Consider the following 19,094-nt stretch of genomic DNA (forward strand, 5'->3'; position numbering starts at 1 on the left):
ATTTGGGGAAAAAGGCATCTTGATTGTCGGTTATCCACACCCTTTAAAAAGGGATGGTTTAAAAACCAACAAAGCCCCTTGAAGTTGGTCATCATGGGAAGAAGCTTTCTTTGTGTGTCACTAGTGTGTGTGTGTGTGTGTGTGTTCGCTTGTGAGTGGGTGTGTGGAGGGTAATGAAGACTAACCTTGTGAAATGACAAAGAAAACAGGAATTCTCTTCTGGGGAATTTGGAAAGGAAGAGAAGGCGTCTTGAATTGTCAAATAAAGGCATTGATTACCGGTATTCACACCCCATGTGATGGTTTAAAAACCAACATACTCGACCCTTGAGGTTGTTCATGTGAAGAAGCTTTCGTGGTGTCAACTGGACTGCACTTCTGAGTGATACAGTGACTTGGCCAAGGCAGACAAGATGCAGTCGGGTACTTTCACTTTTTGTTTACCTTCGTTTACTTTATTATTGATATTTTCTTTCTTTCATAGATTGTTAAAAATGAATATGTTCAGTAAGTGTAGTTACTTCACTCTGCTCATTCCACCGTACATTTTGCAGATATTGGAAAATAATAAAAAAACCATGATCATAATGTACTGTATATTGCACTTTGCCTTTGCGTGGCAGTGACATTGCATTACTTGGGTTATTGTATTTGTAAGGGTTAGAAAAGTGTATTAACAATGTAGATTTCTGTAAAATGTGAGAAGGCTATGATATATAAAATGATCTCATATTAAGGTGATGATATATGGGGCAACTTCTTGAGCAATGATTCTCCGGAAAATAAATTGTTGCCCAATATCAATGGAAACATGTCAGAACTATACAATCAAATGGAACATTATGCAGCAACATTGCTCAAAACATTGCCTTGTGTATCATCAGCTTTGGTGTTATTGCCTCAAGATAGATACATTTTTAATATACGTTTCTGCAATAAATTCAGATGAGGTCCAGTGCCCAATTAAAAAAGCAAAAAATAAATAAAAAGCATTCAGTGATTTGGTATAAATTGTAAACCAGTCTTATTTCAATAAAGGTATACCCTAATTTCATTCACAGAAAACAAAGATGTCTATGACCTCCTCTGGGACAACAATATGGATATTGCTGAGCAGACATTGGAAGTGCCATTTCTACAGCACATGCAGCTTGGAGACCTCCAGGCTGACGACTATGTGAGCTTCACCATCCAGGATATCAATTACCTTGTGAGAGTAACAGGCATGTTGGGGGATATGTGTGAGAAAGAAAAGCTACCTGAGGACCTCCGCAGGTTCATGAAGGAGAGATATGACAGCTATAAGAACTATGCTGTTGCTACACTACAGCAATTCAATCTAAATGTAAGAAACCAAGCCTCTTTTGAATCACACAGACACATAGAAGTAACACCTGAATTCTCGATATAGGCCACCAATTTAATATGTATGCTTTAAAGGCGCTAAGTGGAGTTTTGTAGGTTGTCTTGAACACAACCACGTCACTCTTTCATTGACTTGTATTGTATTTAATGCAGTGTCACATGTCACAAGAGAGCCAAGCTGACGCTAGCTGGTTTGCATGCTAATTTTAGTTTAGTCAGTATATATCAGTGGTTCTCAAATGTTTTCCATTTTTAAACCCCACCTGACCCCATCACCCCAGCAAAATGGTAATGTTAAAATATTATTTCCATATTTTGGTTCCATATTACATTTCCCATTTTGGCTGGACCAGATATTATTTTAATTCATATGTCGGCTTGTTTATGGTTCCTATGTTTGTGTGTGGCTATTTTGCTTTGAATCTATGATCTTCCTTGTCAAAAAAGAAAAGCATTATTATAGGCACAAAAAAATCTTCCTGTTCATCGTGCCCCACCTGTCATGTCTTTATTCCCCACTTGACACTTTGAGAACCACTGGTGTATAGAGCATAGCCATTTTTAACATTATGTCAACAAATTCCAATCAACATTATGTTTCTACAGGTAATTTTTAAATGTTTTAAACTGGAAAAAAAATGAAAAAATTTAAAATATAAAAACCCATATATTAAAAATGAGATAATATAAAAACTCATATACTTTCAGTGACTAACAGAGACAGTAATGCTTATTTTAGCTGTAATCTGTTGACTAATATCTCCACCTGTTACATCAATAGAGTGTGTCGGATATTAAACCAACCCCTGCCATGGAGAAGTACCTGTCAAATTACAGCGATATCATGGAGGGAGAAGAAGCCATTTACTTTGCCGTCGCTCTCCTTCCCTGCTCAGTGCTGTGGCTGTGGCTGGCCAAACAGCTGAAAGAAACCACTTGCAACGCGTACTTCACCTGGAAGAAGAACAACATGCACGGCCACCCAGAAGACCACTACAGGGCCCTCCTCGACAAGTATCTGAGCACTAAAGAGCAGATTGCAAAGGCTGACACCATATTCTGTCAACAAATGCAGAATGAGCATGATTTCTTTGCATCTTCACTCATAGAGAAGAAATAAAATGACAGTGTATGTCACCTGTCACACCATCAAGTTCAAGTTCAAGTAATTTGTCACACATGTAGTAGGCCTATGTAATAACAGTGAAATAAAGGTTGCAATACATGTATAAATACATGTTTTCTATGTTATTTTGTATTGTGTGTCAGTCTGTTAGTTGTAGCTTTGATTAAACGGAGCTTCCCAGAAGGCAGCCACTGAAGCACTGGGCCCATGAAACTTATATCATGGGTATAGTGCAATATCAGTCTATGAAGTTCTCATGTCTGAATTAATGGCATTGTGTGGTGTGAGACTTTTAGCTGACCCACCAATGTTTGTGCTTAGGATAATACTATATCCTATAATATTATTTAATTTGTACATAGATTTTGCGTAGTTATTAAGCAAGCTTTATTTAGACTTAGACTTTGCATGTTGCCCAGCATTTAAATTAGGGCCCCAGGAGTCATGACTAGGGTGGTAAATATTCTTGGTTGTTCTATTTGCCCTGGATCTGCACCGCCTGGTATCACTCTACAGAGCCATCTTGTTCTGGGTGTTGCTGTAATAGGTAATGGGTCTCTGAGGAGACTCAATTGGTCAATTAGTTGATATTGTACGTTTTATGATAATCCAGGTTCAGCCTCTGCAAGAAACTGAAATAAAATATTCTTCATCTTCACAAGCTCAGGCTACACTGACTTCTGGACTTTAAAAACTGTGTTGAGGACTAGGTAAGTGGACTGGACGTCAAAGCCTATCACGACACGTCCAGTTATTGCAAGACTTTAAAACATTTTTATTGTCTGTCAGTTAATAAATGTCAGTCTAATAGGCTATTACAGAAACACTTCACTATGCATTGTCAAAATTAAAGATTTATAAACAGGGTATTTATTTTGAATAGGCTAGCCTATCTGAATCAAATTGGAACTGTCTCACTGTAGACTAGGCCTACCGGTATTAATAATAAATGTCTTCCATTTACATTAGGCCTACATTTCAGGTGTGAAAACAAATATGTTACGTCAGTGGCTGGTTTAATCATATGATTATCTAGGGCAAAAGTCAGTGTCATAGTACTTTGTACTTGTGACCGACTAGAGCTTCAACCCTCTGGCTAGAGCACTACATAGACGTCTGTATGCTCACTGCTGAGCGTAGCCTACCTTAATTTGCCATCGCTCAAAGTGGTATTCAGTCTTTGTTGATTATGTCGCGGGCTACTGATCGACTGAAAGTCGTTCTGAATCATCTGGACCGGTCCGGAGCGACTGTCGTATCCTTTGCTGGCTTCTCTGTGTTTTGTGGCTGTAAGACCAAAGCGACATGGGGGCGTTACTCTGACCGACTATGTGTGCTGGGAGTCCGGTGAAGTTACAAGAAAGATCGAGGCATATCTGTGTAGGCCTTATATCAGGCTACATGTTTTGTTTCTATTTGTAGGCTACTCTTTAGATTTTTTAATGGCCATTAATCGTGAATACTGTGCTAAGGCAGATATTGCAGTTGTTTATAAAGGGAATATAATAGTTCAAAGTCAGCTTTAGCAAAGAAAAGACGGTCCGCTAGTTTCCAAAAGGCACCGACTCATGGCGTAAATAAATGATAGCCTACACAGAGCATATAATGTAATTGTGTGATGGAAAATGAAAATGTCAGTCTTGTAGCTTAGGACTTAACATAACATCTCAGAGGGCGTCTTTCACATCGGCACAGAATGTGTCGTATCATCTTCCCCAAACACTTAGGTAAGTGTTTCTGCACGCGAAAATGATGAAAATATTTGTTCTCAGATTATTGTTGTGAGTAGCCTACTACTACGAGGCACGAGCCCGTGTTTGTTTTTTGTTTGTTGTTTTTTTTACTGTGGATATGGCAGGTGCAGTGTCAAATGTAGCCTAACATTTCCCCCAATGGTCCCTTTTATAGCCTACTGGACCAGAAAAGTAGCCTACCTTTAAAAAATAAATAATACAATTTAATAAATAAATAAAATAAAACAAAAACGTATTGAATTTTAATTAATTGTAATGAATAACGGAAGCCTCTCATCCTTCAAGCAGTTAGCTGACTTGTGATGGTGACAGGCCAACCAACTCTCTTTACTTGCCCTGGGCCAGCGGGCCATTGTTGAACCCTGACAAGGCTGTAACCGGGTGTGATTCATTTTAAAATTTTAATGCCTGTTTAGGTACACTTTGGACACAGATTATCTGAGCCCTGAACAGAGAGTTGCTTATGAGGAGGATGGCTTCATCCTTATCAAAAACCTGGTCTCAGAAGAGGACATCGACCAGTTTAGGTAAACATATCGATCTAAACCTGTGCGTGCACACGCACGCACGCATGCACGCACACACACACACACACACACACACACACTCACACACTAAGGCTGCATGATTTGGGGGAAATATCTAATTGATTGTTTTTCTGACAGATTTTCTGCGATTTGCCATATGATTTTTGAATGTCAATGAATTGATTCACTTCAGTATTCCAAATGTATCTTTAATTTGTGTCACCCCTGATTGATGGGCACGCCTGGTGCACAAGAAGCACAGCACCCCTGACCGACTTTGAAGCTCACCAATCAGAATTTCTGTGCCCCTCACACACACACACCCTCCAACCATAAGTGGCATAGTCAAGGAGGATGAAATTAATATAAAAGTCAGAAATGTGATAAAATGAACTGCACGATTATTTGTAGCTTTTGCGATTAGGTAATTTCATTGGTTCATATTGCAACGATTGCAATTACGATAATTGTGCAGCCCTAACACACACACACACACACACAGACACACACATACACACACACACTGTTTGCTGTTGTCTCATTGTGTTTTGTGTGTATGTGCGCATGTTGTCAGGGCTGAGTTTGAGCGTATCTGTAAGAGAGAAGTGAAGGTACCTGGCCTGGTGGTGATGAGAGATGTGGCCATTTCCAAGTCCGAGTTCATGCCAGACCAGAAGGCTGTTTCCAAACTGCAGGACTTCCAGGAGGACCCTGAGCTCTTCCGCTACTGTGCTCTGCCACAGGTCTGTCTAAATAAGCATGAATGAGTTTTTACACACACACACACACACACACACACACAACTTCATATGAATCTATGAAGTGCAATCTATGTGTAGTTATTGTTGTGGGGAGACTGTCCACTAAAATTGGGTTAATATAGTGTGTTGAAGTGGTGTAGTTTTAAAATGAATGAAAATGTAAAAGACTGAAAGAGAATGAAAAAGACTGAAAGATGTGTTTTGTGTGGTATGGTGCACTTCTTTTTCCAATTGACTAGGTACTGCTAGGTGTAGTTATGATCAATAATAACATATAGTTATCCAAGTTAATTCTATATTGTAAGGTACACAGACATGTATGCAGATAATGTCAGGCACTTACCCTGATCATGAAAGCACCCATATTGTGATTAACTAATTGTTTATGTTTTAATTAGATTCTGAAATATGTGCAATGTTTCACTGGACCCAATGTTATGGCTATGCACACTATGCTGATCAACAAGCCCCCAGATGCAGGTAACTACAAACACAGACACGCACACACTGTCAAACAGAGGAAAAGTTAACATACATACTTCATGACTTCTACGTACATTTGACAAAATATGCCATACCCTGTATCAAGACAAGCATGACACATAGCTCATTAACTCAACTAAAATGATTTGACTCACCGTAATTAGCTATTTTTCTTAATGCTTAGCTGAGAAGATATCATTCAGTATAGACAATTCTGTACCGAAGGAGTTTTAGCCTCCTTGCCAGCAAGTCCACCTTCCATCCCAAGTTCAAAACCGGTGCAGGATTGGGCTTGTCTAGCAACGCAAGCTAGCAACGCAAGCTACACACTGACTTTCTTACATACAGACACAGACACATTGGCTTTTTGTCTTTTACCTTTATTTATTTAACCAGGGAAGAAATCACATTGAGATTGATCTCTTTTACAAGTGAGCCCAGTACAAGTAAGAAGGCAGCTCATAAAAGACAATAGACAACAATAGAGACAACACTGACACACACACACACACACACACACACACACACACACACAATCAAAACTGAAACAAATGGAATAGCATAGTGTGATAGCTGTGTGTTGACTCACCTTCACCTGTGGCCAGGTAAGAAGACGTCCCGCCACCCCATGCACCAGGACCTGCACTACTTCCCGTTCCGCCCGGCTGACCGCATCGTGTGCGCCTGGACCGCCATGGAGCGCGTTACCCGACAGAACGGCTGCCTCGTGGTGCTGCCTGGCACCCACAAGGGCACCCTGCAGGAGCACGACTACCCCGAATGGGAGGTGTGTGTGTGAGTGTGTGTGTGTGTGTTTGTGAAAGAGTTTTAAAATTTCACTCTGCTGGAGCTGGACTACCCCGAGTGGGAGGTGTGTGTGTTTGTTTGTGTGTTTGTCTGTTTGTTTATGAATTTATGAGTATATGCACAACTTAATCACATATACCAAATGTTATGTGTTTGTGTGTGTGTCCATGAAAGAGTTTCAGATTTAGAAGACAAATTTGGCTTAAAGGTTTTTTGTTTTGAATTAATCTCTGAATGAATACCAAATGTTATGTGTTTGTGTGTGTGTCCATGAAAGAGTTTCAGATTTAGAAGACAAATTTGGCTTAAAGGTTTTTTGTTTTGAATTAATCTCTACATACTGTAGTGAACAGATTTCTGGTGTGTCAAGGTATTTAGAGCACAGTGGCAACGACACAGAAAATAATCAGAGCCAGAAGTAAGAAGCTTTGTGCCTTGACTTTCTCCTCCATCATCATCTCTTTATCTCTCTCTCTTTTTCTCTCTTTCTCTCTCTCTCTCACCCTCTGGACCACCTGCGAGTCTCTCTGTAGGGCGGTGTTAATAAGATGTACCATGGCGTGCGTAACTACGACTCTAACCACCCGCGCGTGCACCTGGAGATGGAGAAGGGGGACACGGTGTTCTTCCATCCTCTGCTCATCCACGGCTCCGGCATGAACCAGACCCAAGGCTTTCGCAAGGTACACACACACACACACACACACACACACACACATACACACATACATACATACAGAGTATACATAGACAAAATGTAAATGTAAAATCAGGTTTATAGGCCAAGTATACTTGCGTATACAAGGAATTACAAGGTCTCTGCATTTATCCCATCCGTGAATTAGTGCACACATTGAACACACAGTGAGGTGAAGCAGACACTAACCCGGAGCAGTGAGCTGACTTGCTACAGCGGCGCTCGGGGAGCAGTGAGGGGTTAGGTGCCTTGCTCAAGGGCACTTCAGCCATGGATATGGGCATGGGAGAGTAGTGCTCAACCACTTAACCACTTCCCCCACCCACACACACACACACACACACACACACAGAGACGCTCACACAAATACACACACACAGACACACAGACGCTCATACAAATACACACACACACACAGATGCTCACACAAATACACAAACAGACATACACTGAAGTGGATTGGAGTGGACTGAATACATACATGCTCATGGACACACTTGCCTCATGCACACATAGATGTAAGCACATAGCACACCTCTATGGCACTCCTCACAAGGCAGAGATGAAACTCTAAATTTCTGAATATTTGATTCTATTCTATTCTGGTTTCTAATCTATTCTGGTTTCTAATCAGACTATAACCTACATTCCTTGTCCTGCTGTTACTTCAGAATTACAGGTCATGGCCAGTTGAATGAAATATCTGCATTTGTGTTTGTTTGCGTTTCTACAGGCAATCTCTTGCCATTATGCCAGTGCAGACTGCTACTACATTGACGTGAGGGGTACTACTCAGGAGAACATCGCAAAGGAAGTACACGAGATTGCAGAGAAGAAGTACGGTGTGGATGACAGCGTTACTTTTGAGGTAAGGACAGACAGTCAGTCACGGTTGATTTTTTTTCTTCATGTGACTTGATGATGGCTTGGAATAATTAAGTACAGAGGAAAGAATACAGATTAGTTCTGCATTTATTGCATTCACTGTATGTACGAATGTATGTATGTATATGTATGTATATATGTACAGTATGTATGGTATGCGTTTATGTCTGTATGTATGTATGTTCTCAAAAATAAGTGAGGTGTTAGTTAACACAGCACTGAAACACCAAGGTCTCAATGGCACTTTTTGACCCAGGTCTCAAAAGTAATACACACTGTCATTATAGACCCTTTCAAGAAAGTTCCATTATCAGAATCATAGTTGGCCCCACAAGGCTTCCGTTTTAACATTCCATATGTTATCTTAATGCAGAGGAAGTAGATTGGGAACCAAATAGAACGTTCAAGCATTGTTTTTGTTTTTATTGTTGAAAGGGTCTATACTGAATATAGACCCTTTCATCAATAAAAACAAAAACAATGCTTGAATGTTCTATTTGGGCCCCAATCTACTTCCTCTGCATTAACATAACATATGGAATGTTAAAGGTGCGATTTTTAGGATTGTTACCGAACGTTCTGCAGGCCAAAATCAAAACACTGGTGAACGTTCTCAAGACTACCAGACGAGCCTCTTCTGGGTTGCCAGATGTAATTAAGACTTAGCTAATGTTAGTTGACCTGCAGCTGCTTTAACGTTTCTCCAACCATGACCCAGCTACACATTACGGAAACAGTGAAAACAAAAAATACCTCTCTAACCAACGTAACATATTTAGCTGAAGTTAGCGATGCAGATGAAGTTTAGCCTAGGCTACCTGTTGTGGAGAAATATGGCCAGCTCTCGTCAGACTTGAAATTCTTCTTTGATCTAAGACGCCACCATCTCAGGAAGCTCCTCCGATGTCCACTTAATTTGTTTCTTGTTTAAATTTTGGAAATTTGCCTGCCTCTCAGAGGGCGTTCATGACTACAACTGACAGCTGTTGACAGTTGGCCTTTGCTAATTTGGCAACCCAAATAGGAGGACGCTAGCCCATTATTAATACTCTATTCTAGAATGAATCGCTTCAAAACATAAACGAAAAATTCCAAGACATTCCGCCCAGAACTCATTTTTTTCATGGGTTTTACGGGTTAGAGTAATGTTGTCAAATAAGCCATTACTTCAATTCATCGTGTTTCCTTACTCTCTGACAACATATGGTGATCATTTTTGGAATGGTTACAGTTTATTTCCTACATACTGGACCTTTAAAAAGGAAGTCTTGTGGGGCCAACTATGATGCTGAGAATGGAACTCTCTTGAAAGGGTCCATATGCAGTAGTAGGCCTATTGCAGAGTGGTTATGGACTACTGATTCTGCCTCTCTCTATACCCACCTCCTGTGTTTCTCTGTGTCTCTGTGTGTGTCTGTGTGTGTGTGTCTGTGTGTGTGTTCCCTGAACTCCAGGATACCTGGGCCGTGAGGGGTCGTCTGGTACATGGAGAGAGAACCTCCCTCTGAAAAACACCACTGTCCAATCACGGAGCATCACTCTGTGGATTGACAGCCCAAAATCCAATAGTGCATTATTATTTTTACTGCCAGGTGTCCTTCAATCACTCGTGGACCGTTATGCAGTGTACAACAGCGAATTTCCCCTTCAGCTTAATCCTGCAGCCAGTCAATGGAAAATGAATCGAATGAACCAACCTAAAGAGATACAGAAGAAGGAATCCCATTGAAAAGGTGACAGATGGTAGGTAGTGAGTTTGCCTAAGGTCAGACAAGGTGAATGTATTCTAATGTGTTAGACATCCAGACCATCTGGCCAAATACACTCACACACCCTTGAGGAGAAGAGAAGCTTTTGAGGAAGCTAATTTGCTCCTGGAAATGCAGCATTAAACCTGTTTGACAAGATTCAACAAGAAAAGGGACTCTATTTACACCATCTAACTGACAATGCAGATATTGTGTATTTGGACTGTCCCTCCCATAGCCATGGGGCAGTCTGGTGGAAAACCGGCCTTATAGCTAAGCTAATCATATAATGACCCTTAGAAGAAAATTATATTAATTAGCCTCTGTTAACAGACCTGGCTAACTCTGTAATGAGCTAGCGTTTAAAAGACATGCCATTGTCCATATTAAGGTGGTCATGACATGAGACTGGAATAAGAATGAAACACTCATGTAAAGTCTGTGTGACGGGTCATCTGCTTATAATACTGTATGTGTGTTTATGTAGGGTTGTGTGTGTGTGTGAGAGAGAGACTTGTTTGCTTTTCTGGTTCAGAAAGAGAAGAAGAAAAAGCTATACAGGTGTAGCGTTTTTGCTTCAGGTGGAGGTGTGTGTGTGTGTGTGCAAACAACTGTTGCCACTGATGTAATTTTTACTGCATGTTAATAATCCCATGCTTTCTCATTTCATTTTCACTGTGTTGCCTTACACATTAACCTGAGGTGCTGATTGTAATTAAACTAGAACTCAAGAACTTAAGCAGAGTACATAGTACTTCAGTTAAAGTCAGATAAACATTTCTACACCTTTGGATGATTCTTAATTTGTTTTGGACAAATAGAACTTTTGTGTATTTTCTGAGATTGTCAGACACCTAGTTAGCTGCCTTGTGTCTTTAAGTGGCCTATCATTTTACCTTTTTGTGTGTTTGTGGTTGTGTGTGAGAGAGAGAGTGAGAGAGAGAGAGAGAGCAGGGTATGTGCAGTTTCCTGGATAGCCCCTACCTCACACTGCCAATGTCCCAAAGAAAATACCTAAGAGAGCAAAATATGAATGTGCCTATTCACATACACACACACACACAAACACAGAGAGAGAGAGAGAGAGAGAGAAAAGGGAAAAATATCACACACACACACGCCACCGTCATGATGGACACACATGCAATTTTCTCAGAGAGGAAAACACATCACCAAACAGTTCTGTCATCGTGTACCATCCTTAACTTAGTGCCACACTAACTGGAACACACCCACGCACACAAACACCCACACCCACACCCACACCCACACCCACACCCACACTCACACACACACACACACACACACACACACACACACACACACACACACACCCCACATACAAACACACACTTACCCACACACAAAAATATGGGTTTTCCAGAGTTATAGGGGGGAGATCAATCTTGAATTGGAGACAAGAAAATCTATCTGCCTGCCAGGTTTGGATGGTTCACTGTTTGAGCGAGAGAGGAGAAGAAAAGGGGTGGAAAGAGAGAGAGAGAGAGAGAGAGAGAGAAAAAGAGACACATGGCTTTTTCTTCATTTTTCCATATTGAGCAATGGTCTGATACTCGATGGCCTCTGCAGGTGCCTCTCACGCTACCCAACGTGCTCAGAGACACCGAGTCACAGATGGAGGTGATGCTCTGCCCATTCAGATGGAGATGGAGATCAGTCCCACTGTCCCACAGGTTAAAGGCTGATAAACGCTGCCATCTGAGGCTATAGGACACAAACATCTTCACAGCTGGTGGTCAGATGGGCTCTACGCACACACACACACATGAAAACGCACACACATCTAAGGTATGGTCATTCGTAAGAAGGAGCATCCAGACTTCATATCTGGACTCAGTCATGGAACATTCCAATGTGGTTTGGGAGTATGCGGATTATCTGCTCAGTGAATGTGTGTGTGTCAGTGGCAGATTTACAGCAGTAACAGTCACCTGTTAACCACAGCAAGCACTGGGCTGAGGTCATTGGAATGACATATTCTGTAAGGTCACACACACACACACAGGTTATTTGGGGTTGTGATGGTCTATATTACGACCACCTTGAGATGGTTATGAGTGGGATGTCCTGGCTTTGACAGGGGAACGTGAAGCGGCACAAGTGTTCATTTGAGTGAGAATAACCTACAAAGACCTGGCAAGCAGCAACATGTGAAAACCATCAGACGCACACACACACACACAAACACCTCTTAGGTCCACACTCTTATATACTCTATGTGTCCCACCCTATTACACACATTCTCTCACCTTTCTCTGACACACACACACACTTATCACTTTCATCACTCCACCTGTGATCAGGACCATACACACATACCTCAGCACCTGTTAAAAAGAATTTCAACACATGCCAGACAAAGTATCAAAGGCACATGTGGTCAGGTGCACACACACACACCAAACCAGTACCATGCACATATAACCTTGAAAAGGCTTTATCAAATTCAGACACATTAAATGGGTCTACAGTTCTGTATAGAGAAAGTGTACAGATTTGATGAGATGGACCTGTTGTCACATGCCCACATAAGCCTGCGTATTTCGTCAGTCTGGTAAGCCCTACACAAAGATACAAACACAGAGACAGAAATATAAACACACACACACACACATACCTGGATAGTCCATTCTTCAGTGACAAAATATCTAGCATCATAAATGTTTGGGTCATTGTTTGTGTTTGAATGTGCATATTCAAGTGTGTATGTGTGTATGTGGGGGTATGTGTGTGTGTGTGTACCACTCTCTCTTTCTATGAGCTCCTCCCCGAAGCTAGTGAAATTCCAGCTGCCTCCTTTCTGATTCCACCCCATCCTCTCTCTCTCTCTCTTCCACACACACACACAAACACACACACACACACACACACACACACATACACATACACACACACAGGGTTCTCCTGCGTAATTCTGGAGCCTGCGACACTCTCTCAGTCACACTATCCTCTGCGATGGCCTGGACACGAGTGCTTCTTCTCTCCCTACTGGCTGGGGTCCTGCTTCTCAACTGTGAGTACCTGTTGTGCTTGTGTGTGTGTGTGTGTGGTAATTGTGAGTGGAAAGATTTGGGATGAAGGATATAGGGAAGTTTTGATGTACCAGAAATTTGAAATGGGCAGTTGGGATTCAATAAAATGCTGAATATGTGTAGTCTACTTTAAATGTGATATAGTCACATTCTTTGTGTTTTTTTCCTAATAATTGTGCATACATGTGTATCTTTATCTCTATGTGTGTGTGCATATGTATATTTATCTGTGTGTGTGTGTGTGTGTGTGTGTGTGTGTGTGTGTGTTAGAGAGATTGAGAACTAAGAGTGAGCCTTTGGAGTGTTGAGGGTGCATGAGGCTCAGCTGAATAACATGGGAAGGATGTAGTTATTAGCTGGGCTTGGAGTGTGATGAGGGCACTTAATGAATATGCCTGTAAAAATCTGAAGCCTGGCATGTGCTTCTCTTCCTCAGTCTTCAGAGAGACTCAGGGTGCAGCTGTGAGGGATGACAACGACGACGACAAAGAAGCAACGTCTAAAGGTGAGTTATATCACTCACACACACACACACACACACACACACACAAACACACAAATATGAATATGCATGTACATAGCATGTAGTACACATTATGTTTTTATCTTTCTCTCTCACACACACACACACACACACACACACAGATGCAAGCCAAAGTATGAATGCCTACAAACCCAAGATATCAAAAAATTGTACATTTCAAGGTGCATAATAAACAGGTGCATATCACATACATATCCCCCCACACACACACACACACACACACACACGTACGTCTGGTCTAACGTTTGTCTTGTCCTCAGGGCCTTTGAGCCGAGTGTTTATGGAAGCGCCAGACGCAACCCATTTTCTTAAGCGCCGGGGTCGACGCTCCCCGAAATCCTACGCTGAGATGATAGGTGAGAAAGAAAACATTTTTGTAACGTTTTTCTAATGTTCTGTAAATATTCCGCTGAGGCCCCCGTACCTATCCTTCTCTCTGTGTTGGGACACACTTCATTTCTATAGCGCTTTTCTAAATACTCAAACCACTTTACAGTGAAGTGGGGAACTTCACCATAACCACCACAAGCCTCCTGGGTTCCATGCATGATATAGTCTCTGTGTAAAAAAGAGGTTCTTAGTTGATGATAGTACCTGCCTAGCCCATATTTCAACCAATCGCACAATCGCAATTCAACCCAAACACACTCAGACACACACACTCAGGCACACACACACACACACACACACACACACACACACACAGAGAGACACACACAGAGACACTTACACAGATACAGATACAGACAGACAGATAGACAGACACACACACACACACACACACACACACACACACACACACACACCACCAACACACACCAGCAACTCCTTCAACCTGCCAGCATGGTTCTCCTTCCAGCGTGGAAAACTTCAGTAAAAGACCGTTTCATATCCCCTCCAAGCCACAGTGTCTGCAAGTGTGTGTGTGTGTGTGTGTGTGTGTGTGTGTGTTGAGGAAAGCAGTTTGTGAATATATTACAATGTGAGTGTGTGCAGTGCAGTCTTTCCGAAAACAATGGCAGCATTTGTCTGAGTGCTGTGTGTGTATATGAAACCTGAGTGTGTGTGTGTGTGTGTGTGTGTGTGTGTGTGTGTGTGTGTGTGTGTGTGTGTGTGTGTGTGTGTGTGTGTGTGTGGCGCTATGACTGCTGGCTCAGAACAGGGCTGCAGGAAGATCACAGCTGGAGCAAAGACAGGAATGTGCAGACGCACTACTGTACTTAACTCATCACACACACACACACAATCCTTAACTCATACTCATTACACACACACACACACAGACACACTCCACCGTAATCCTAAACTCATTACACACACATGCACACAGACACCACAACTACTCTGAACTCACTACACACAGAGAGACTAGAGCTATCCCTAGCCCATTAGTTCAGTGCACGTGTACAAACACAAACACGGAAACAAACACACACACACACACACACACACACACACACACACACACACACCATCAATACTCTAATTGTCTCTCTCTCACACACACACACACACACATACACTCTCTGGAACACACACGAACACACACACACACACACACACACACACAGAGTGATGTACATATTATAACCTTACATAACTCATCTCTGTGCATGTGTCTGTGTCACACTGACTGTGTGAGTGAGTGTGATGTTTCCCCCTGGGCTCTCTGTGCTGATAGAGAAAAACCTGTGTGTTGGTGGGCACAGTAAATAAATCTACAAAGTGACACACACTAAAGTCCATGCCTGGCACCCTGCTGTATGTTGTGGGAGGTCTGTGGTGTGTGTGTGTGTGTGTGTTTGCGCTGCGGTATTTGTGGAGGCAAACTTTCACGTTTGTGGAGGCAAACTTTTCACAGTGATGTGCTGTTACTGTTGTGGAAAGAGTGGGCAGATAGGTTGTAGGGTTGTGGTTGGCGTGAAGACATACAGTGTGTATGTGTGAGTGTTTGGCATGAGTATAAGGATGTGTATGTGTGTTTGGCATGAGTATAAGGATGTGTATGTGTGTTTGGCATGAGTATGAAGGTGTGTGTGTGTGTGTGTGTGTGTGTGTGTGTGTGTGTGTGTGTTTGGCATGAGTGTGAGGATGTGTGTGTGTGTATGTTTGGCATGAGTATGAGTGTGTGTTTGTACGCAAGGGCACGTGTGTTGTTAGAGGTCGTCTGAGAGCCTGAGAGGTAAGCAGTTATGACTAGGTGATGGGCCAAAGACTGTATAATGAGCTCCTTTTGCTGCAAACATCCCCACAGAAAGCATGCCTTACATTTCACTTGCGAGCCACCATACCTGGCACGGCAAAGCTATAAATTAAAAAAGCATTGAAAAAGCATCAATCAAGAGTTTTATGAGCTATAATCCACTTGCACTGCCTGCTGAGAGCGATATGTAACCATTATACTTATCTGTGTTTTACCAATTTAATGTTGTAGAACAACAACTTCAAGGCTGTTAAATGACCAGGAATTCTGTTGTTAAAATGACGAATTAATGAAAATCCTTCAGTTCCAAGTTTTTTCCCCCCTCAGGTTTGGGAACCAGTGCTTTATGGAAAAGTTTTATAAAAGAACACCAGCACTAAAACTGCACTCTGATATATGGATATGCAATATGAATGAATGAGCTCTCTGCTCTGCCTCCCATTCTACACGCCCCACCCCTCTCTCATCTATCTACTGTTTTTAAGTGGAGTTTTTTTTCTGTCAGAAAATATGTTTTCCCTTGTCACCATTGCTATGTATTTGCCTTTGTGCCTTTGGCTTCATAAAGCATTTTTCACAAAAACAAAATCCCATTATTCATAGTTATATTTTTAAAGTTTTGAATGTATTGGTCTGGCTCAGCAGACAGAGAGACTGATGATAACAGCGAGATCATAATCATTCTTCTTCGACACATTATGAAAATGGTGTATTTGTATTCTGCCATCAGCTGAGGTCAGGGTGCAGCGGGCTACGAGTGAGCGCAGGAGGGAGTACTACGAGGAGCAGAGGGACGAGCGCGAGAACTACGCGGAGGAGCAGCGGGATGGTGAGCCCTCATCTTCATTCATAAATGCAGAGACCAAATTTCCCTCACGGGATCAAAAGAGTATATATATATATATATATACATGCACATACATGCACATCACTCTTAATTAACACCATTTCACTTCATTGACAACAACATGGACAATAGATGAGTGAAATTTCCCAAGAGATACCAGTTGCAGGGGCCAGTGTCCCTCAACAACTTAGGGCAGTGTTTCTTAACTGGTGGGTCGGGACCCAAAAGTGGGTCGTGTGTGTGGTGTGTAGTGCATTGCTGGCACATGAGAGCATGAAACCTTAAAATCTAAAATGTTACATGGAAGCACCCCTGTCAAAGACACACTTGTCTTGAAAGGTGACATCAGGAGCTGAAGACTTCACAAATGTAATGCCAACATCAGCATGTTCCAAACAAATAGGCCTATAGGCACTGTGCGTGTCTTATCATGTAGCTCACCATATCCATTGGCTTGAACACTAAAATAATATGTTGTCACTTAATGAATGAACATGGTGAATTGTGGGTGCCAAAGCCAGACCAGTTAAGAACCACTTAGGGGGTCAAGTTGAGTGCCTTGCTCATGGACACAATGGAGGTAGCTGGGAATCAAACCCATGACTTTGTGACTATTGCATGCAAGCCAAGCTCCTAAGCCACTACAATAAAAAATATAGAGATCTACGTTATAAGAAGTGTATGAATAACTACCGTTTATTGTGATGGCCATGATACACTTTCACTACAGTATGTGACTTTACTATCACTTTACTTTGTCGGTGTATGTCAGGGAAATAAATACATTTTACACCCTTGGTAAAGACCTATAACAGAGTCCATACTCAGGGGTAGCCTACTGAAGCATCTCTTTTCTCTCTTAGAACAAAATGAGAGGACCTCGGAGAGGAACGAACAGTACCGCGAGTACAGTTACGACGGCATGTACTCACGATACCCGCATCATCGCCCTCCCCACTGAGCATGCTCGGTAACCAAGGAAACAGAAAGGAGAGCCACAGCTGCTCAGAGGGCTCGGCCTTCTGTGAATGGCTGTCTTGATGTCAGTCAAAGATATCTCTGAATGGATATTTACTAAGCTGATGATTTAAGGGGCAATTACTTTAAGCATTCACAAAATGGGAGCAAAGTTTTAAGCAAATGAAGTTATTTGTTGCTACATACCAAAGACAGCTCCCTTACATGTTTAAAGACATATCAAATTTGTTAAAATGTAATGGTTTAGTTTGTTTGTGTAATGTCTTGTTGACACATATTCATATTTGAGTTATTTACAATAACTTGTATTAATCATTTTAAAAGTTAAAGTTTTATTTCCTGTTATAATATCTAATGTTGTCTCAATCCTAATGAAACCAGTGTTAATATTATCTTGACTAGTAGTCACCCTGTGCATGGACTCCATCCCACATTCCTTATCGTGAAATATCTTTGCACTGTTCTGATTACTGGTTAGGGATTTCACTGCTAAGATACTCACTTAACTGTATTCTATGTTTAGGTTAAATAAAATGGTGCTATAATTAACAACTGGAAGGAAACAAACCTCTATATGTGTCTGGACAGAGAACTGGGAATACTCCAAGTTCTGTGTGTGTGTGTGAGAGGGAAAGAGATGAGGACTGAAATGAGATTATTTCTTCTGGAATATTCATCAGGGAAAGGCCCACTGCTCAAGAGTGAGCTGGAACTGAGATTCTATGGAATGCAAGACCCTTTTAACATTCCACGACTCAGAACTTACGACAGCTTGGAAAATCATCTGTGACCGTCAAGCTGACAAGCAGGCAGGATGTCTTAGAACCAGAGCATTCCTCCATCCCCATCTGAATGCTTTATGTTATCCTTTACCCTAGACTCTTCAGATGGACCACAGACCATCTGGCTACAGTAGCTGCTATTGCATCTAATTGTAATGATGGATGTATTATGGACCAGAGGACACATATAGCTAGATAGGAGTGGTTTGTGAAATTGTGAAAAAAGGCACTGTATGGCCACATATGATTATGATCTGCTATCAGATCGGTCTCAGCCTAAGTAGCCTAGTCTGTCGTTTTTGCTGTTGCTGTCTGTTTTAAAGAAAATGAAATGAACATTCCAGTGAGTTATTCCAGTGAGTTCCTTTTGCTGGTAGTTAACAGCAATTCTGTTTCTGAATGTGCATGATACAGGTTTTTGGAACACATATATATTTTCAGATGAGATGTGGGGAAACAGGCATTTGTTGACACATTTATGCTGTGACACTTCTGTGTAGATGCAAAAAAAAAAAAAAAAAAGTGTATTAGGAC

General features: G+C 41.6%; 3 protein-coding genes across 3 annotated transcripts; all 3 read left to right on the forward strand.

Annotated features, from left to right (window-relative positions):
• The first annotated feature begins 228 nt into the window (after positions 1-228).
• Positions 229-2,598, forward strand: LOC125310836. The gene is made up of 3 exons (XM_048268566.1): positions 229-423; positions 1,062-1,345; positions 2,147-2,598. Exons 1-3 carry the CDS (start codon positions 414-416, stop codon positions 2,483-2,485), a joined length of 633 nt encoding a protein of 210 aa, XP_048124523.1. The 5' UTR covers positions 229-413; the 3' UTR covers positions 2,486-2,598.
• A 939-nt stretch (positions 2,599-3,537) lies between these two features.
• On the forward strand, positions 3,538-10,944 carry phyh (phytanoyl-CoA 2-hydroxylase). The gene is made up of 9 exons (XM_048267862.1): positions 3,538-3,746; positions 4,163-4,218; positions 4,662-4,772; positions 5,347-5,515; positions 5,932-6,013; positions 6,622-6,803; positions 7,357-7,506; positions 8,254-8,388; positions 9,860-10,944. Exons 1-9 carry the CDS (start codon positions 3,681-3,683, stop codon positions 9,911-9,913), a joined length of 1,005 nt encoding a protein of 334 aa, XP_048123819.1. The 5' UTR covers positions 3,538-3,680; the 3' UTR covers positions 9,914-10,944.
• ucmaa (upper zone of growth plate and cartilage matrix associated a) lies at positions 10,022-19,089 on the forward strand. Its single transcript, XM_048267863.1, has 6 exons — positions 10,022-10,148; positions 13,072-13,187; positions 13,643-13,711; positions 14,011-14,106; positions 16,684-16,782; positions 17,664-19,089. Exons 2-6 carry the CDS (start codon positions 13,130-13,132, stop codon positions 17,759-17,761), a joined length of 420 nt encoding a protein of 139 aa, XP_048123820.1. The 5' UTR covers positions 10,022-10,148; positions 13,072-13,129; the 3' UTR covers positions 17,762-19,089.
• Positions 19,090-19,094: the final 5 nt, after the last annotated feature.

This window comes from Alosa alosa, chromosome 17 (assembly GCF_017589495.1).
Source record: "Alosa alosa isolate M-15738 ecotype Scorff River chromosome 17, AALO_Geno_1.1, whole genome shotgun sequence".
NCBI lineage: Eukaryota > Metazoa > Chordata > Actinopteri > Clupeiformes > Clupeidae > Alosa > Alosa alosa.